Source organism: Sinocyclocheilus rhinocerous, unplaced genomic scaffold, assembly GCF_001515625.1.
Source record: "Sinocyclocheilus rhinocerous isolate Xijiao unplaced genomic scaffold, SAMN03320098_v1.1 scaffold1600, whole genome shotgun sequence".
Taxonomy (NCBI): domain Eukaryota; kingdom Metazoa; phylum Chordata; class Actinopteri; order Cypriniformes; family Cyprinidae; genus Sinocyclocheilus; species Sinocyclocheilus rhinocerous.
Window position 1 is genome coordinate 31,499 of NW_015665129.1, and position 16,387 is coordinate 47,885.

Here is a 16,387-nt window from a genome sequence, read left to right on the forward strand (position 1 = left end):
TTTTCAAATAAGTAATGCCAGTTACTTTTTTCCCATTTATTGATTGAAAGCTCTCCTTTCCCCTTATTGAGAGAAATCGGGAGTAAGATGTTGCTTTAGTTCTAGAATAAATGTGAACATGCATTAATTCATCTCACTCACTCACCAAAAAAAAAAAATATCTGATTTAGTTTTCCTCAAAATTAATAAAAACAGTTAAAAGCAACTCAGAATATGACTCAAAGCTGCAATAATTAAATATGTTAAATAATACAAATATCCTTTATGTATTTAATCCCATTTGAATTTATATTTCCTTCAGCCTTAGGCTTTTGGTGTGAAAGGCTTTTACATTTGCCAAAAATAGAACTTTTTATATTAAAAGCAAACAAGCAAGCCCAGCCCATATTTTAAAAGTAACGCAAAAGTAACGTAACGCATTACTTTCAATAAAAAGCAACGAAGTAACGTAATTAGTTACTTTTTTAGGAAGTAACACAATATTGTAATGCATTACTTTTAAAGGTAACTTTCCCCAACACTGTTTATACTACCCCATATAGGACTAGTGTGACTATATATACATATGTTATACATATGCTAAAAATGTATTAAATGTAAACAACATTTAATGTGGCATTATCCACTATTATGTGTTGCATATCTGCATTTTCCCGACCTCTTCAGGGTTAAAGGCGGTTCGTTGGGAGCAGTGCTGAGGGGGCTGGACCGTGACGCTTCACCGGCGGAATAAACCAAACACCTGCCACCGCGCAGACTTTCAACAGGAGACGTGCAGCGTGGAGCTTACGTGACAAGAAGACGAACACATCTTCTGTTTTGTATTCAAAGTGGCAAACGCTGGAGATATTGTCACGCAAACTGCAAAACACATCTTGACTTTTGTTGCCTTTATCTCATCAACTGTCTAGATAAGAGCTTAGAAGTATCCTGGGGGATAAGAGCTTAGAAGTATCCTGAGGAATTACGTGCACAAACTGCAACTTTTATCGCCGATTTTTGGACTGACTGACACGCCCCAAAAGTGAGAATTCAAAAGGCTAGAGCTATAAACGCTCTTATGATTTTATGAGAAGGGTTTGGACGGATTTCAGAAATTCAGTAAGGCACGAGCTGTGCTCACAGAGACGGTTAGGAATGTAACGATAACATCTCACCTGCGCCTCAAAACACCAAATACACGGAGCAGCAACAGACCGACTAAAACACAAGACCAGCGAATCAAGGTGAATATACAGCATTTCTCTCGCTTTCGAGATAAAACAATCGGAAACTTCCTAAAGTCATAAGAGAGTGTTTTGGCCTTAGGTAGATGACAGGGAATTCACTGGTCATGATAAAAAAATGTAGAGGATTTTATTTTATTTTATTGGATGACAGTAGAAAGATGCAAGTTTGTGCGAACCTGCGAATCATAGCAACAGTGTTTACATTTTGCAGTAATATTACAGGTACATTTTACAAGCACTCCAACATCACCCTGCAATTTGTGTTATATAAATATTTGATTGTTTTATACCCTTATGTATCACAATAAATGTCGTTATCATATAGCTAATAAAATACTACAATGCTACGTTTTAAAATGTATTTTAATTAATGTTACATGGAGGAAAATGAAAATATAATCCAATAATTGTGCCTACTATGGAGATAAAATGATTTAACTAGGGTTTATGCTAGGGATGCACCGATACCACTTTTTCCAGTACTCGCCCGGTGTGGTATCGGCGTTTGGTATCGGGGCATTTTAACGAGTACGAGTATGAGTACAGGAGACCAGTATCGGGCCCGATACCGATACCAGTATCGGTATCGGTGCATCCCTAGTTTATGCACTATTTGAGGATTTGGGTACATTGACTTTGGTGAATTTAGGGTGCATCCAGAGCAGAAATATTATAGCCTGCATGCACATTTTCCAGATAGTTCATTGTGTGTTCGGTCAGGATTCTTTTATCTTCTAATTTAAATGTGTGCATGGGTGCTTCAACAGTTTATACTTTAGAACATTTGTGTGTTAGAGCAGTATGAATTGAAATTTAAAAAATTGTAACTGACATAAGTTTGTGTGGTGGTTGTGTGTGTAAGTATATTTTTATGTATGGCTACTGCATTCATACAATGTAACACCCAAGCTTGAACTTGATTCTTTTAGTATTATACAGTATGAACAGTTTTAAAGAAAGGGACCAAAATCCTTTAAATGACAGTTCATAAAGTTTTGCATAAAATAATAATGTTATTTTGCAGATTAAATTTTTATAGAGATAATCAGCTTACAATTCATTGTTACTTCATTTTAATTGTTAAGTTTCCTATAAATACATAAAGCTTATAATTGAAAAGTTACAACTAACATGAGAAGCAAAATGTTTATGTCCTGCCCACTTTAGCAAACTCAGACCTATCAAATCTGTTCATAATTGTCAACTAGTGTGGCACTCCAACATCACCCTACAGTTTGTATGACGTTCTGTAAATATTTGATTGTTTTATACCCTTTTTGTATATATATATATATATACCTAATATATATATATATATGGTCTTTTAAAAAGAGCGATACAGAAGCCTGACATTTTGTCAGTCACAAAAAAAGGGGAAAAAACAGACACGTTGGAGTTGGATTTAATGGACGTCATAGATTGCGCTTGAACATCCATAATTCATATGCTGGCCATTCCGGTAGAGGATGACTGATACATAATGCATGCTAACATGAAAGTATAACAGTTTACACCTGTGAAGTTCCACTCAAGATTTAATAAGATAAGCAAATATGTCGCTTAACAGTTTACTTGAGTGATGTAGACATGCAAATGCTATATCTATCTATCTATAGCTGTCTGTCTGTCTGTCTGTCTATCTATCTATCTGTCTATCCTGTTAGGTTAGATGTATAGCAGTGCTCTGTGTGTGTGTATTTGAGTGAATTAAAGTCTGTGCTTCCTACTCTTTCCCCTCAAATCAGTGCCAGAACCAACATGTAAGAACACCTGAGTGACTGATGCTGTTGAATATGTGAAGGAGAGGAGACATAAGACAAATCTGATCTTGCACAGAGTGTGAGTTTCAATGAGAGCCAGTGAAACACAGTAAAACATCAGAGGATTTTTGAAATCAGGTTCAAAAGTGAGGACGCTTTGAGCTGGAAAATATGATATCAATTATTTGTTGGTTTTTGTAGTCCTTCACAAGAGCACCCGATATCATAAATGTGCATTTGCAGCTTTCAGACCAATAATTCTTTGCTCTTTGCTCTTGTCTAACACTAACACAGTGGCTATGATCCCAGTCTGATGTCTACAGAGTCATGATACACATCTACATGAACATACAGAGAGATAACCATCTCCAGTTCCTTTTTTTTTACTCTCTGCTCTCATTTACCAACTTTTCTATGCAATCTACAGTTCTCTCTCACTCTCTCTATGTCATCTTGCAGTTTGGACATGTAGTACATTCCTGGACAAGCCCCTAGATGCACTTTGAATGTGAATTTGAACCAGTGACAGCTGGCACGAGCCTGGACCAGTGTTTGTGTTTTTGTACGCGCGTGAGTTTGTGGAAAGGGATTAAGCGAGTTGCCTAGTGTCAAAACTTTTGCCTTAAAGCAAAACAGCCGAGAGCAAAGCTGTGGCGTACACACATGTGTTGTGTAGTACTTCTAAGTGCTAATAAAAAATCTGGATTTAAGCTGATTTAATCATGGATCTCCAATAAAGAGAATGTATGGACATACAAATCCCAAGTATGCGAGTGCCTGCTGTGCTGACATCACTCACATACATCACCGGCCAGCTGATGATGTCATATACAGGAGCCCAGGATCAGTGCCTGATGGAAACTGATCTAAAAGAGGCAGCAGTCACAGCCCTGGACTCCAGCGAGATCTTCCAAGTTATAACAATGAGCAGCGTGACGGGGCTTTGCAGCAGCTCCAGTGATTTGCCACCTCCAGTTTTTCCCAGGCACATGGCCCCATAAGCTCTAAATCACAAGCAGTGATTTCTGGGTCAATTTTTTTTCTATTTTAATATATTTACATCTCATGTTTAACCACTATAGAGACATCAGAGCCGACGGCTCGGTGGGTTCATGAGCACTGAACAGCTGATGACACCCTGGAGCTCACATCTCTGAAAACATAGAAGCAAATTTTCAAATAGACATTATCTTTATTAACAAAATGCATATTTGAAGTCTAAACAAGTACATTCTTGCCTAAAAAACTACGTTGACACAAAAACAGTATTATTTTTAAAGTTATAATGGATTTGGGCGTCCGCCATAACTAGGGTGACCAGATTTCTCATGGTTCAATGGTTCTCATGGGGGGTTTGTGATATATGACCACGATATGAGAAATGTTATTTCATGATTTCATGAATTAATATATATAAACGGCTCTCATCAGCCAATCAGATTCTAGGACCATACACACACACACACACACACACACACATATATATATATATATATATATATATATATAATGGTAGTAGTTCTACTGTTTTAGTAGTAATAGTTTCTCAATGATACGTTTTTTTTTTTTACTTTGAAAAGTATATTTTAAAATTATTTAGATTTAATATTTAATTTGTTTTCAAAACCATATGAAACCAACACAAGTACAAAGGTTACATTTTCAAAAATAAATAAATAAAAATTCTTTCTTTTCTTTATCATGGACACTCTTTACTCTTTTATCTGTGATTATTATGCCACTCCTGCATGCGTTCCAGCCCTCGTACGCTGGTCACAAACCACAGCTCTTATGCTCATAATCTGTTAACTCTCAAATCAGTCTGTGCAGTTGCACTGGGTGGATTAAGATGATTAACGGCACCTGTTTTTCCTAAAATAAAACTGACACCATGTTGCATAAATGCTGACCCTCTAATGCAGGCCTGAAACCTCTATCTTTGCATGGAGTTGAATAGAGGAAGGTGTGACAGGCTGGGATTTGTCGGGCTGTTAAAACTCAAAGCTAAATATACAACCGAGTAGTAGAGTACAGTAGTAATGTTTGCTTTCTGTTCCTTCTGTTGTCTGTCTAAATCGAACTGTCTCCATCTCTCTTCCTCCTCTTCATCTCTCATTCATTTCCAAGCTATTTTTTCCTCCTCTCGCCCTTCGTCTGTTCTTCCTTTGTCATTTCAGCCTCTTCCTTTGTCGAAATCAGTGATAAATTTAGCCTCTCTCATGCTTTTCTCCCTATGTTTACCTTGTTTTATTTTCTTTCTTTTGTGTGGGTTTGTATAGATTGCCTGCGAATGGGTCTAACTATGAGAGTAATGGAAACGAGACTCCTCCTGTTGCTGTTGGCTTTGTTTGTGTTTGAAGTGGCCTGCACACATCGCTCCGCTCCCAGAGTACACCTGGCTTTTAAAGGTGAGAACAAACATTATTCATTACCTGTCTATGCATACTCAAACACTCAGCTTCTCTCTTTCTCTTTTGCATACACCCACATGCCCGTACACACTTAGTGTAAATGAGGACATCCCAGACTTCTATTGTTGTTATATAAAGCTAGTTATATACAGAATGCTATAGACTAACCATAACCCACACCCTTCCTCTTGAAGAAAACATTTTAGTTGTGTCCCAAATGACATGCTCTACACTATGTATTTTACTGTCTAGCATATGACATTTAGACAGCTAGTTTGTCTTCCAGAATCAGAGTCTGATAGCCCCTTCCCCTTTGCTATGTAATTAAAGCTTAAGTGCAATAGGTACCCAACATTCCACTCTATATTTTATTGGTTAAATAAGTGCATCACCCAGTTATTTAAATTGCACATCTTGTTGGGATTTTCAGTGTGAATATACTACTCACGCTATTCATACCACAAAACGGCATATAATAGTGCAAAAGTATGCAAACTGGAATGCACCTTTTGTATTTTTACAACAATATTTTATGTATGAATCATGTTTCTAGTTGAGAATGTATTTGGATGTAGGAAAGCCTTGTCAGATTTAGGGAGCAATTTTATAGCTAATTATGTACGCACACACACACACATAAACATGTGTTTGCATAGTTTCCTTGTCGGTGCCAAGTAGTTCTTGGCTGAAAACAAATGGTGGCTGTTGTCAGCACGGATGAGGTGTGGAACGTGCTGGATCTGGGTGGGTGTCCTCAGTGGAGCATATTCCAGAGAACCCTTGAATCTTGTGTATTGTTTATTGTTCAAAAATTCAGTAATATTTGTAATTTCCTGGATTTTAAGATGAGATAATGCAATGTAGTGTGACTGGGGCTCTGTGAATTACCATTAAATGGAAACGTTCCTCAGTTATGTGCACCACAAAATGTAATTTGAGATTAATCGGACAAAACATTCTATAGGAATGCAAAAATAACAGTTGAAGTACCAAAGCGTAATTGTGGATTAATCAAAATATGTTCGGAAGTCTTTCTTCTGCTTCTTCCTATTTCTTATGAAATGTTTACTTAGCTATCACTTAGCATTTGTCAATTGAGGATTGAGACTACAGGATGGTTTCTGATTTTTTGTTCAATCTGTTAATTTGTCACCACAGTCCGACAGAAAATCTCACAGGGTCAACAGCTGATGGCAAAGTAACCATATTTTGCATTTCACATGAATACATTAAATGCAGTAGTAAGTTTTGAGCATTTTTTTCTTTAATTCACTGCATTGATAGATGTAGAACATCTTATAAAAGTATATTTATTGACAATTATTTATTTTTACTTTCTTTACCTCAGTACACATTAACAGACATTTACATTCCATTCATATTTATCTTTAACTAGATTTAAAGTATTGAGTTACTGTCTTGAGGATAGGTGGTTTTGGGGGTCATAATTTTGATAAAGAGAAAGTCATATTACATTTATTTCTGTTGATAATCACTGATTATTTTTACAGTAAAAATAGTAGGCTACTACTATATAAACTAACAGCATATATAGCTGTCTCAAGAATCAGTGCTGTAACTCAATATATGAGGTTTACATTTTTGTGTATTCTGATCTCTTTCTTTTTAAAGGGAATTTGACACAAAACTCTTGTTGTGGAGAAGTTTAGGGATATTCCCACAGATTCTTTCCCAGCATCCTCCTCTCATAATTGTACGTCTTCAAAGCATATATGAGATCTAAATCAAAGTCATTTTGAACAATTATAGTCATTGTCAGCTGTCAAGCTGTCACCCTTGTTCTTGACAAACACATACACATGCATGTAGTTACTTTATACGCACATTAGTGCAACTAATACATACACCGGTATCCACAAGTTACACAGGCCCTCTAATTACAATTTTGAAGCAGGTTGAAATATGGCCTGCTTAACACATACCTGATGTAAACAGGCATTAAAAGTGTGAATCACTTAAGGGGAATCCTTTCATATAGCATTTCATCTGAATAAGTTGAAGGTGGAGAGAGGTCCCACATAATCACTCCAAAGATTATAGAGCGGCCCATCTCTCACGTATGTGGGATTGTAACCCTGCGAAACTACCCTGAGATTAAAAACAGCGGTAAACATCAAAATACAGCATCCCACAAGAATATAAACACAATTTTGGATATGTTTGTGTTGTACCAGCCGGAGTGTAAACAACTTTTTCCAAAAGCCGCATTTTCCCCAAGTCACTGCATTTTAGTTTGCTATTTCTGTGGGGCCTCATTCTTTGCTATGGTACAATAACTATGACCTACATAAAAAGCTGACTTTACTTTACTTGAGTTAGCACTCAAAGCTACCTTTGTTGGTCTTTCTTTAAATATTCTGGTGCGGTTATTATTTTATTATTTTTAGAAGTCATTTTTAGGTCATTTGGCAATTATGACAAGGATATTTCAGGAATAATTTTCCTTTGCTGTGTGTAAACGCAAAGAACAAGAGCAATGTGTCAAGACCTGTTTGAAGATTACACCCTATTTGGAAATTGACCGATTAATCTCTTGAATTTACAAACGTATTCTTTCAAACTTCTCATCTCATCTTATCGTTTGTGGAGATGCACAATATATTGGTACCATATTGGTTCTAGGATAATAATATAATTTTTTACAAAATTTATCAGCATCAGTTAATATTGCATGCTTATTTTCCATGTTTGTATGTTTTGATTACTTTTGCAGTTATCTAACACTCAAAGTTCATCTTTTCAAACAAAGAATTGAATAATTGTTAAATGTAGTCTTAAAGGGATAGTTCACCCAAAAATGAAAATTTGATGTTTATCTGCCTACCCCCAGGGCATCCAAGATGTAGGTGACTTTGTTTCTTCAGTAGAACACATATGATGATTTTTAACTCCAACCTTTGCAGTCTGTCAGTCGTATAATGCATGGCAATGGTAACAAAATCTATGAGAGTAAAAAAAAACATGCACAGACAAATCCAAATTAAACCCTGCGGCTCGTGACGATACATTGATGTGTAAAGACACAAAACGATCGGTCTGTGCAAGAAACTGAACAGTATTTATATCGTTTTCATTTTTGGGTGAACTATCCCTTTAAGTAAATCCATTTTCACACTGTACATGATAGTTTAATGTCTGAAATCACTTGCACTTGTAAAACAGTTGTTTTTCAGGTTTTTTGTTTTTTTTGGGGAAAATAGTAAAAATTTTATGTTCGTTATATGCTGGTTATCAGCCAGAATTTTAATATTGATGCATCCCTCATTTTTTGAGATGGGACGTGAAATGGTCTGATGATTGTTATTGACAAATGACAATAAAGAAACATTCACTGCTTCATGACCAATAAGTAGAGGTTCTTCTATTTTACAGTAAACCGTGTTTGATGCCTCAATTCTCAGTGACACTTGAGATTTAGAGAATTCAATTGACCCCTCTGTTTTTCACAAACAATCCAATCAAGATGGGTTAAAAGTGCCTTGAAGGAAATTCATAATGATGTTAGCAGGATTCATGAGAAAGAAAAGCTGTTCCAAATATCAATCACCTCATGTTTCATATTTCCCATTGCCCCGGGCTCATATTCCTCCTGCTTGTGCCCTGATAAAACCTAATTGAAGAGATGACTGGGCTGAATTATACGCCCTCAGAAATTTGGATCTAACTAGTTATTGTTAGCTTCGTCTTGTCTTTCATCACCCGTCCCTGTAATTCCACCGAAACTCTTTGGCTCTGATCCAGTAGGTTTCTGCCCTCCCATTTTCCTCAATTGCAATGTATTTTACCCCCATCAGGAAAGATCACCCTTCCAGGATTAACCCTCGCCACCACCCTTCTCCTTCACATCAAGAATAGCTGGGCGGAAAAATCCACTTGTCTCATTGGCCTCTCTATTTTCTGCTGTTATCTGAGATGGATTGTTCATTGTTTGCCACCGGGATGGTCTTTGTTTCGGAGGCGCCTGCAGATGAGGGAAGGTCTTTGTGTAACTCTAGAAAGTGTACCCAACTAGAGACTGAGAACACTGCAAGAAACTGGCAGAAAGAGTGAAAGGAACTTGATATTCTACAATGGCCCTATATGCGTCCAGTGTGTAACCTTACCCTATTATGATTAAACAATTTACTATGGCTGTTGATCAATTTAATAATTTATTCAGATTATGATATGCTGATTAAATAATCACGTTTTTATTTATTTATTTATTTATTTATTAGTATAATTCAAAGATATTGTTAATTTATTCAGATTATGATATGCTGATTAAATGACCAAGTTATTGAAAATTACCTTTTTATTTATTTATTATTATAATTCAGAGATATTGTGGCAAATTGGTAAAAAAAAAAAAAAAAGTAATTAAAATATTAATTTTTTTACATAATATTGGTAGAAATATTAATAATTTATTCACTTTGGTAAATAAAAGGTTCTGAATTTATATTTCAGCTTAGGTAAAATATAAATATAAAATATATTTTATTTTATTTTAATGTTTTGTTATATTTAAAACTGATATCTGTTTGAAAGTGCACGAGACTGTGTTTTGTTAAGTCCCTGTTGAATTCTTCTCACAACAAAGACTCCCTGCAGGATGTTTTATCACTAACCTCACCTTTGTACCAGCGTCTCTCACCCGTGATTGTAATGAACCCTGTGCTGCGTCCACTTTGGTCCACTGCAGGTTTGGCAGGGGTGCCGTGTCCGGTGTTCTTTCCTGACGGTAAAGGGAAGAGAGGGGAACAGGATTGTACACAAACCCTTTCCCTTTTGCCCACCCAGTTCCTTGTCCATCAGATATCCGATCATTAGCAGTTATTTTAGCACCCACTCTAGAACATCCTGTAAACACACATTTAAACATATTAGATACTTTTAGAACAATAACAACGTCATTGAAATGCCCACATTTCCTGTGCTTAAACTTTTCCATGGGTGTGTAAACATCCATACGGATGATCGTCCAGGGAAGGATGACGAAGCTCATTAACAAATTGGTCTTCCGCTTGTAGTTTCAGGTTTTGGTACATACTTTGCAATGTAAAAGGCTACAGTGTGCTTGTTTTAAGCTACATTCGAATGCTCACCCTGTCACCCAGTAGGGCAGCGCTTAAAATATTCAGCTCTTAAAAGCTCATCAGACACACTCGAAATGACTCAAGCTCTTTAACCCACTCTTACATTCATTTCAGCTTGATAAAACACAAAGAAAGTGTTGCATTGGCTGACCTAACAATACGATTCAAGCCTAAGCCTGCTTTTATATTTGTGAAAACTAATAACTAAAACAATATTAGCACATTTCATATACAAGTTGTAATCTGACTTATATTTACCAGAGATATTTCAAAATAGACATATAATTCTCTCTCTCTCTCTCTCTCTCTCTCAACTGAAATTAAGGCTGCTGACAATTTGGGAGTAAATGTAAATTTTTAAATATAATAATAAAACATTTTACCAATATAAAAGATGTATAATATTACCAATATAAAATAGGTAGGACAGGATTCTTTATTATTATTATTTTTTAATTTCCTGTGCTTCTCTTTTGTGCACCAGAACTTATGGACACTCGAACAGCAAGGCCATTCAGTTTTTCCTTCAACACCAGTGATTACCGGATCTTGCACATTGACCCAGACCAGGGGCGGTTGTACCTGGGCAGCCGTGAATATCTGGTCTCTCTGGACATGCAAAACATCAACAAAGAGCCTCTCATTGTAAGTGATGATTCAAATGAATCAATTCCATTCACAACAAAATAACAATTAGCACCCAAACGCTGACCCCAGAAGAATTGAAGTGTCAGTGAATTGTTCTCATAATGCAGTGGGTGTTTTATGTCTGTAGATCCACTGGCCGGCTCCAGCTCAGAGAAAGGGAGAGTGTCAGATGACTGGGAAAGGCAGGCATGTGAGTTTACATCAGTTCTTGTCATCTACCACTCTAATTAGTACTAAATGACTCGCTAAATAAGATGTGAGACTCTTGGTCTCGTGTATACTGTATCAATATGACCTATATCAGTTTTAACAGTGGTTTGTTTGTGTGTGTGTGTGTGTTTTCAGGGAGAGTGTGCTAACTTTGTGCGTCTGATTGAGCCGTGGAACAGGACTCACCTGTACACCTGTGGCACAGGAGCTTATAAACCCATCTGCACCTTCATCAACAGAGGATGGAGAGCTGAGGTACAGTACACATAAACATACTGTTTATACTCCGATGTAGACACAACCAGCTTTAACCCAACCAATGCTTTCCCTGCTCTGATTTTCACAGGACTATCTCTTCAGACTGGTTCCTGGATATGTGGACTCTGGAAAGGGAAAATGCTCTTATGATCCAAACCAGGAGAATGTTGCAGCCCTGATTAGTAAGAAACGATTAATGAAGATTTGATGGAATTGATCCTTTAACACATCACTAACTAATCCTACTGTAGCAGCGGTTGCAGTTCACCATATTATCAAACAATCTCCAAAACAGCAGAACATAACAGAATCATAACACAAGTTAACGGAAACATATAATAAGATAACAGAAAAATGACATGTAATGAAATAACAGAATCATAATATGTCATAAACTCATAACATATCATTAAGTATCAAAATCATAACATATAACAAAAGAATCATGACATTTCATTATGTAACAGATTCATAACATAACAGCATCATAACATATCATTACATTACAGAACCATAACAAAATAACATAACATATGATCATAACTTAACAGAACATATAACATAACAGAATCATAACATAATGGAATAGAATCATAACAGAGCAAAATCATAACAGAATGATAATATTGGTAAGGACAGCTACATTTGCTGCAGGGTAAATCATTGCTAATAACTTAGTGCTAATTTGTTTACATATTCATTTAGGTATATAGCTGACTGTGATAAGCTTTTGAGTTGCAGTTTCTAATCATGTTTTTACATAATTTAATAATAACTTAAAACAGGAACATGCTTTGCAACACCAATTCATTCTAGCCCATATATAAATGCATAATATGCAGAATAAAATAATTAAAATCCATTTTACCACTTTAACATGGGCATAATTCACTGGAAACCATTCTGTTTATGAAATGTACAATTTATCCTTATCTGATGTTCTGTAAAGCACAAAGTATCAACAGCAATAGGGCAGATTTTATCGAAAGGTCAATATTCTGTCTAATGTGTCATCACACAACAGCTCACCAAATTTCACAATTCAATTGAAACATGTAGGTTTCATTTGTTCTTATGAATTTATTTTTCTTTTCCTCACCGCTCCTGCATCCAGATGGAAACCTGTACGCTGGAGTGCCGGTGGACTTCATGAGCACTGATCCAGGCATCTTCAGGACCATGGGCAGCCGGCCAGCTGTGAGATCAGAGCAGTATGACTCTAGGTGGCTGAATGGTAAATAATTGTAATTAGTCTGACAATAAATATTTGCTCAGCTGTTTTAGTTTGCTTTAAATATTTGGATGGACATTACATGCACACTCTGTTTATTTCCTAGAACCTGTATTTGTTCACATGAAACAGATTCCTGACAGTGCCGAGAGGAACGACGACAAACTCTATTTCTTCTTCCGTGAGAAGAGTCTGGACTCAGGGGCAGGAGCGAGTCCAAGTGTGCTGGCCAGAGTGGGCCGCGTGTGCCTGGTGAGCCTCGGAACCAGAAACTGCAGGTGCACAGGAAGCAGTTCACAGTTCTGTCAGTCAATAAAAAAAAGCTGTTTTTGTTTATTCACAGAATGATGAGGGCGGACAGAAGTCACTTGTGAACAAATGGACGACTTTTCTGAAGGCCAGGCTGGTGTGCTCTGTGATGGGCGATGATGGGGTGGAAACCTTCTTTGATGAACTGAGTGAGTTTATTTCATAGCCTTTTTGTGTCAAATCTGCCAAGTATTTCAGATATAGCAAATACTATTGTATTTCCAGTAATGCATACTTAATATCTCAGTATTGACACACTTTTGAAATGCTTTTCTCATCCTCTCCAGGGGACGTGTTTATCCAACCCAACCAGGATGAACGAAGCCCTGTGGTGTATGGCGTCTTCTCAACTTCTGGGTACATATTTCCTTCAGATCAACACAGAATGTCAAATTATAGTAATTTTTGACTTTTCATATTCTTCTTTTCGTGTTTTCATTTTACTTTAGAAATGATTTATTGTTTCTGGATGCCATATTTTACTCATCTGTCTTGTTTTTGTCTCTTAGTTCTGTGTTTAAAGGCTCAGCCGTGTGTGTCTACTCAATGGCTGACATCCGAAATGTCTTTAATGGCCCTTTCGCACATAAACACGGACACAACTACCAATGGACTACATACACAGGGAAGATTCCCTATCCTCGTCCGGGAACAGTGAGATTCATTCAATTTCTCTCTTGAGTTTTATGAAAATTTTGAAATTTCACCCACAGTATTTGTTATTGCATAAGCTTGTGTGTTTCTTATCATCTTACAGGATCTATGATATCTTTATGGCTATAAAAGGGTGTTTTCTTTAAAACCCAGAAGCATGTACATTTGTCTGATTGACTTCCCCTCTGTTTTCCATATCAGTGTCCGGGAGGCACATTCACACCAGGTCTCAAGTCCACAAAAGAGTTCTCAGATGAAGCGGTTAACTTCATTCGCGCTCATCCGCTCATGTACCACCCCGTGTATCCCATTCACAAGCGCCCTCTGGTGGTGCGCTCTGGTGTAGACTATCGCTTTACTACAATTGCTGTGGATCAGGTGGATGCTGTGGATGGCCGATACGAGGTTCTCTTCCTGGGAACAGGTGAGTCTGGCATCTATTTAATGCTGACATTAGTTAAGTTTCTTCGTGAATCTGTTAAACTTGGGGTGGTGTAGCCTAGTTGTTAAAGTCGGCATGAAATAAAAATTTCCCTTTCTGCCCTAAATGCATATTATAGATTTTGTTGTGAACAACTCATCCATGAATATGTTTCTTTTTTTAATAATTTTTTAGACCTCATTTTATCAAAATGTCATAACTAGACCTTCTGGTTTTGTTAAACATATTGTGTTGACAGTGTATCACTTTTCTGTCATCCTACAGATCTTGGTACAGTCCAAAAAGTTATAGTTTTGCCCAAGGATCCCACCACAATGGAAGAGCTCACTTTAGAGGAAGTGGAAGTTTTCAGGGTAAATACATTTTTAAAAATATCTTTCAGACCTCAGCATTTTAATGTTATAATAAAAATAAATAATGACATTTAAGTATATATATGTAGGTCTGTGTGTGAAACAACCAATTTGAAAATATTATATGCTTTTCTATTCCCTATTTATAGACACCTGCTCCTGTCAAAACAATGTACATATCAGCCAAAAGGGTAAGACATATTTTAATACCTTTTAAGAGTGTAATTTTTAAAGATGTATTACAGAAAATATAGAATTATGATTTCATTTAGCAATACGGCATTACACATTTTTTTTTTTTTGCAGCAACAACTGTATGCATCTTCAGAAGCAGGTCTTACCCAAATGTCCTTGCACCGTTGTGGAGTATATGGAAAGGCCTGTTCAGACTGCTGCCTGGCCAGAGACCCCTACTGCGCCTGGGATGGAGAAAACTGCTCTGCCTTTACACAAGCCACCAAAAGGTCAGAGAACCTGAATTCTTTAAAACTGCACTTAAATGGCTTATGTGAGTCCCAATTAATAGGACAGTAAAATTACATGGAGTTTGATCTTGTATTATTTAATTTAGGAGGAGCAGAAGGCAGGATGTTAAACATGGTGACCCGTTGCGTCAGTGCCGGGGCTACAACGCTAAAGGTAACAAAAACAGTCATCAACAAATAGTCTGTAGGATTATAATGAGTTAATTCTGATTTATTTGTATAATAGGACACAGCATATGACTGTAATATCTTCTGTATTTACTAGTGGAGAGGAGACTGCAGGAGAAAGTTCAGTTCGGCGTGGAGGGTAGCAGCACATTTCTGGAGTGTGTGCCGCGCTCTCCTCAGGCCACTATCAAATGGCTTTACCAGAGAGAGGGAAGACGAAAAGTGGTATGATTGCATTCTTTTACTTCATTTCAAACCAACCAACCAGCCAAAAATAATAAATCTGTCTTGAGCATCAGATCATCATATTAGAATGATTTCTGAAGGAAAAGTTATTTTATTTCTAATAAAATTTAACTTTTAGGTTCATTTTAATGAGATATATGCAACTTTGTTGAGCTTGAGAGGTCTTTCAAAAACATTAACACATCTCTTTGTTGACAGCTGAATCGAGAGGGAGAGGTTCTTAAGACTCCTCAGGGGGTTCTTCTGAAAACACTCACCAAAGCAGACGCAGGTCTCTACCATTGCCTGGCCACAGAAAATAACTTCAAACACACGCTGGCTCGTGTTTCCTTGCGCATCCTGGACCGGGACATCGCTGTAGCCCTCACCACCCCTGATGAGGAGGAAGAGGCATCGAGGAGCCGTCACCAGGACCCTGCAGCTCCTACCCCAGCGCTCCTGCTGGAGCCAGAAATGCGTCTGATTCAGCAGTACTGCCAGTCCTACTGGGAGCAGCTGACTGCCGGGGGAAACTCACAGGCTGACCTCCCCAAACGTGCAAATCGCAGACACACAGAAGCACTGAAGGCTAGTGGGGAGTGAGGAGCACAAGAAAAGAGAGTTACCTGTCTGTCACCTTGCTCCGAGCAGTTCGTGTGCTTGCATAGGTTAGTACTTGTGCAGTGGCACCAAAAATTATTTGGACAATTTTGGACCATATGGACATTTTTACACTGTTCAAGATGCACTTAAAATGAGACCTAAAATGAAAATGTATTCATTTAAATGTACTTGCATCGGATAATTCATGAACAGTGGCCCAAAAACTTATTTGGATACTTTTAGACAATTAAAAATGATTTAATTATTACATTATTCAAAATGTAAAAATGTTGGACACTTAA

At 37.1% G+C, this 16,387-nt stretch overlaps 1 protein-coding gene across 4 annotated transcripts; it reads left to right on the forward strand.

Moving 5' to 3' along the window:
• Positions 1-772: 772 nt before the first annotated feature.
• On the forward strand, positions 773-16,387 carry sema3ga (sema domain, immunoglobulin domain (Ig), short basic domain, secreted, (semaphorin) 3Ga). Of its 4 annotated transcripts, XM_016542340.1 has the most exons (19): positions 773-1,226; positions 2,975-3,068; positions 5,269-5,397; positions 10,984-11,144; positions 11,275-11,337; positions 11,493-11,612; positions 11,704-11,797; positions 12,730-12,849; positions 12,953-13,098; positions 13,190-13,304; positions 13,443-13,512; positions 13,665-13,809; positions 14,011-14,233; positions 14,516-14,604; positions 14,754-14,795; positions 14,911-15,068; positions 15,176-15,243; positions 15,355-15,482; positions 15,702-16,387. In XM_016542340.1, exons 3-19 carry the CDS (start codon positions 5,280-5,282, stop codon positions 16,083-16,085), a joined length of 2,244 nt encoding a protein of 747 aa, XP_016397826.1. In that variant the 5' UTR covers positions 773-1,226; positions 2,975-3,068; positions 5,269-5,279; the 3' UTR covers positions 16,086-16,387. The 4 variants fall into 4 exon arrangements, with proteins under 4 accessions (XP_016397826.1, XP_016397825.1, XP_016397823.1 ...); XM_016542339.1 differs by lacking the exon at positions 2,975-3,068; XM_016542337.1 differs by lacking the exon at positions 2,975-3,068 and having other exon boundaries at positions 773-1,223; positions 5,267-5,397.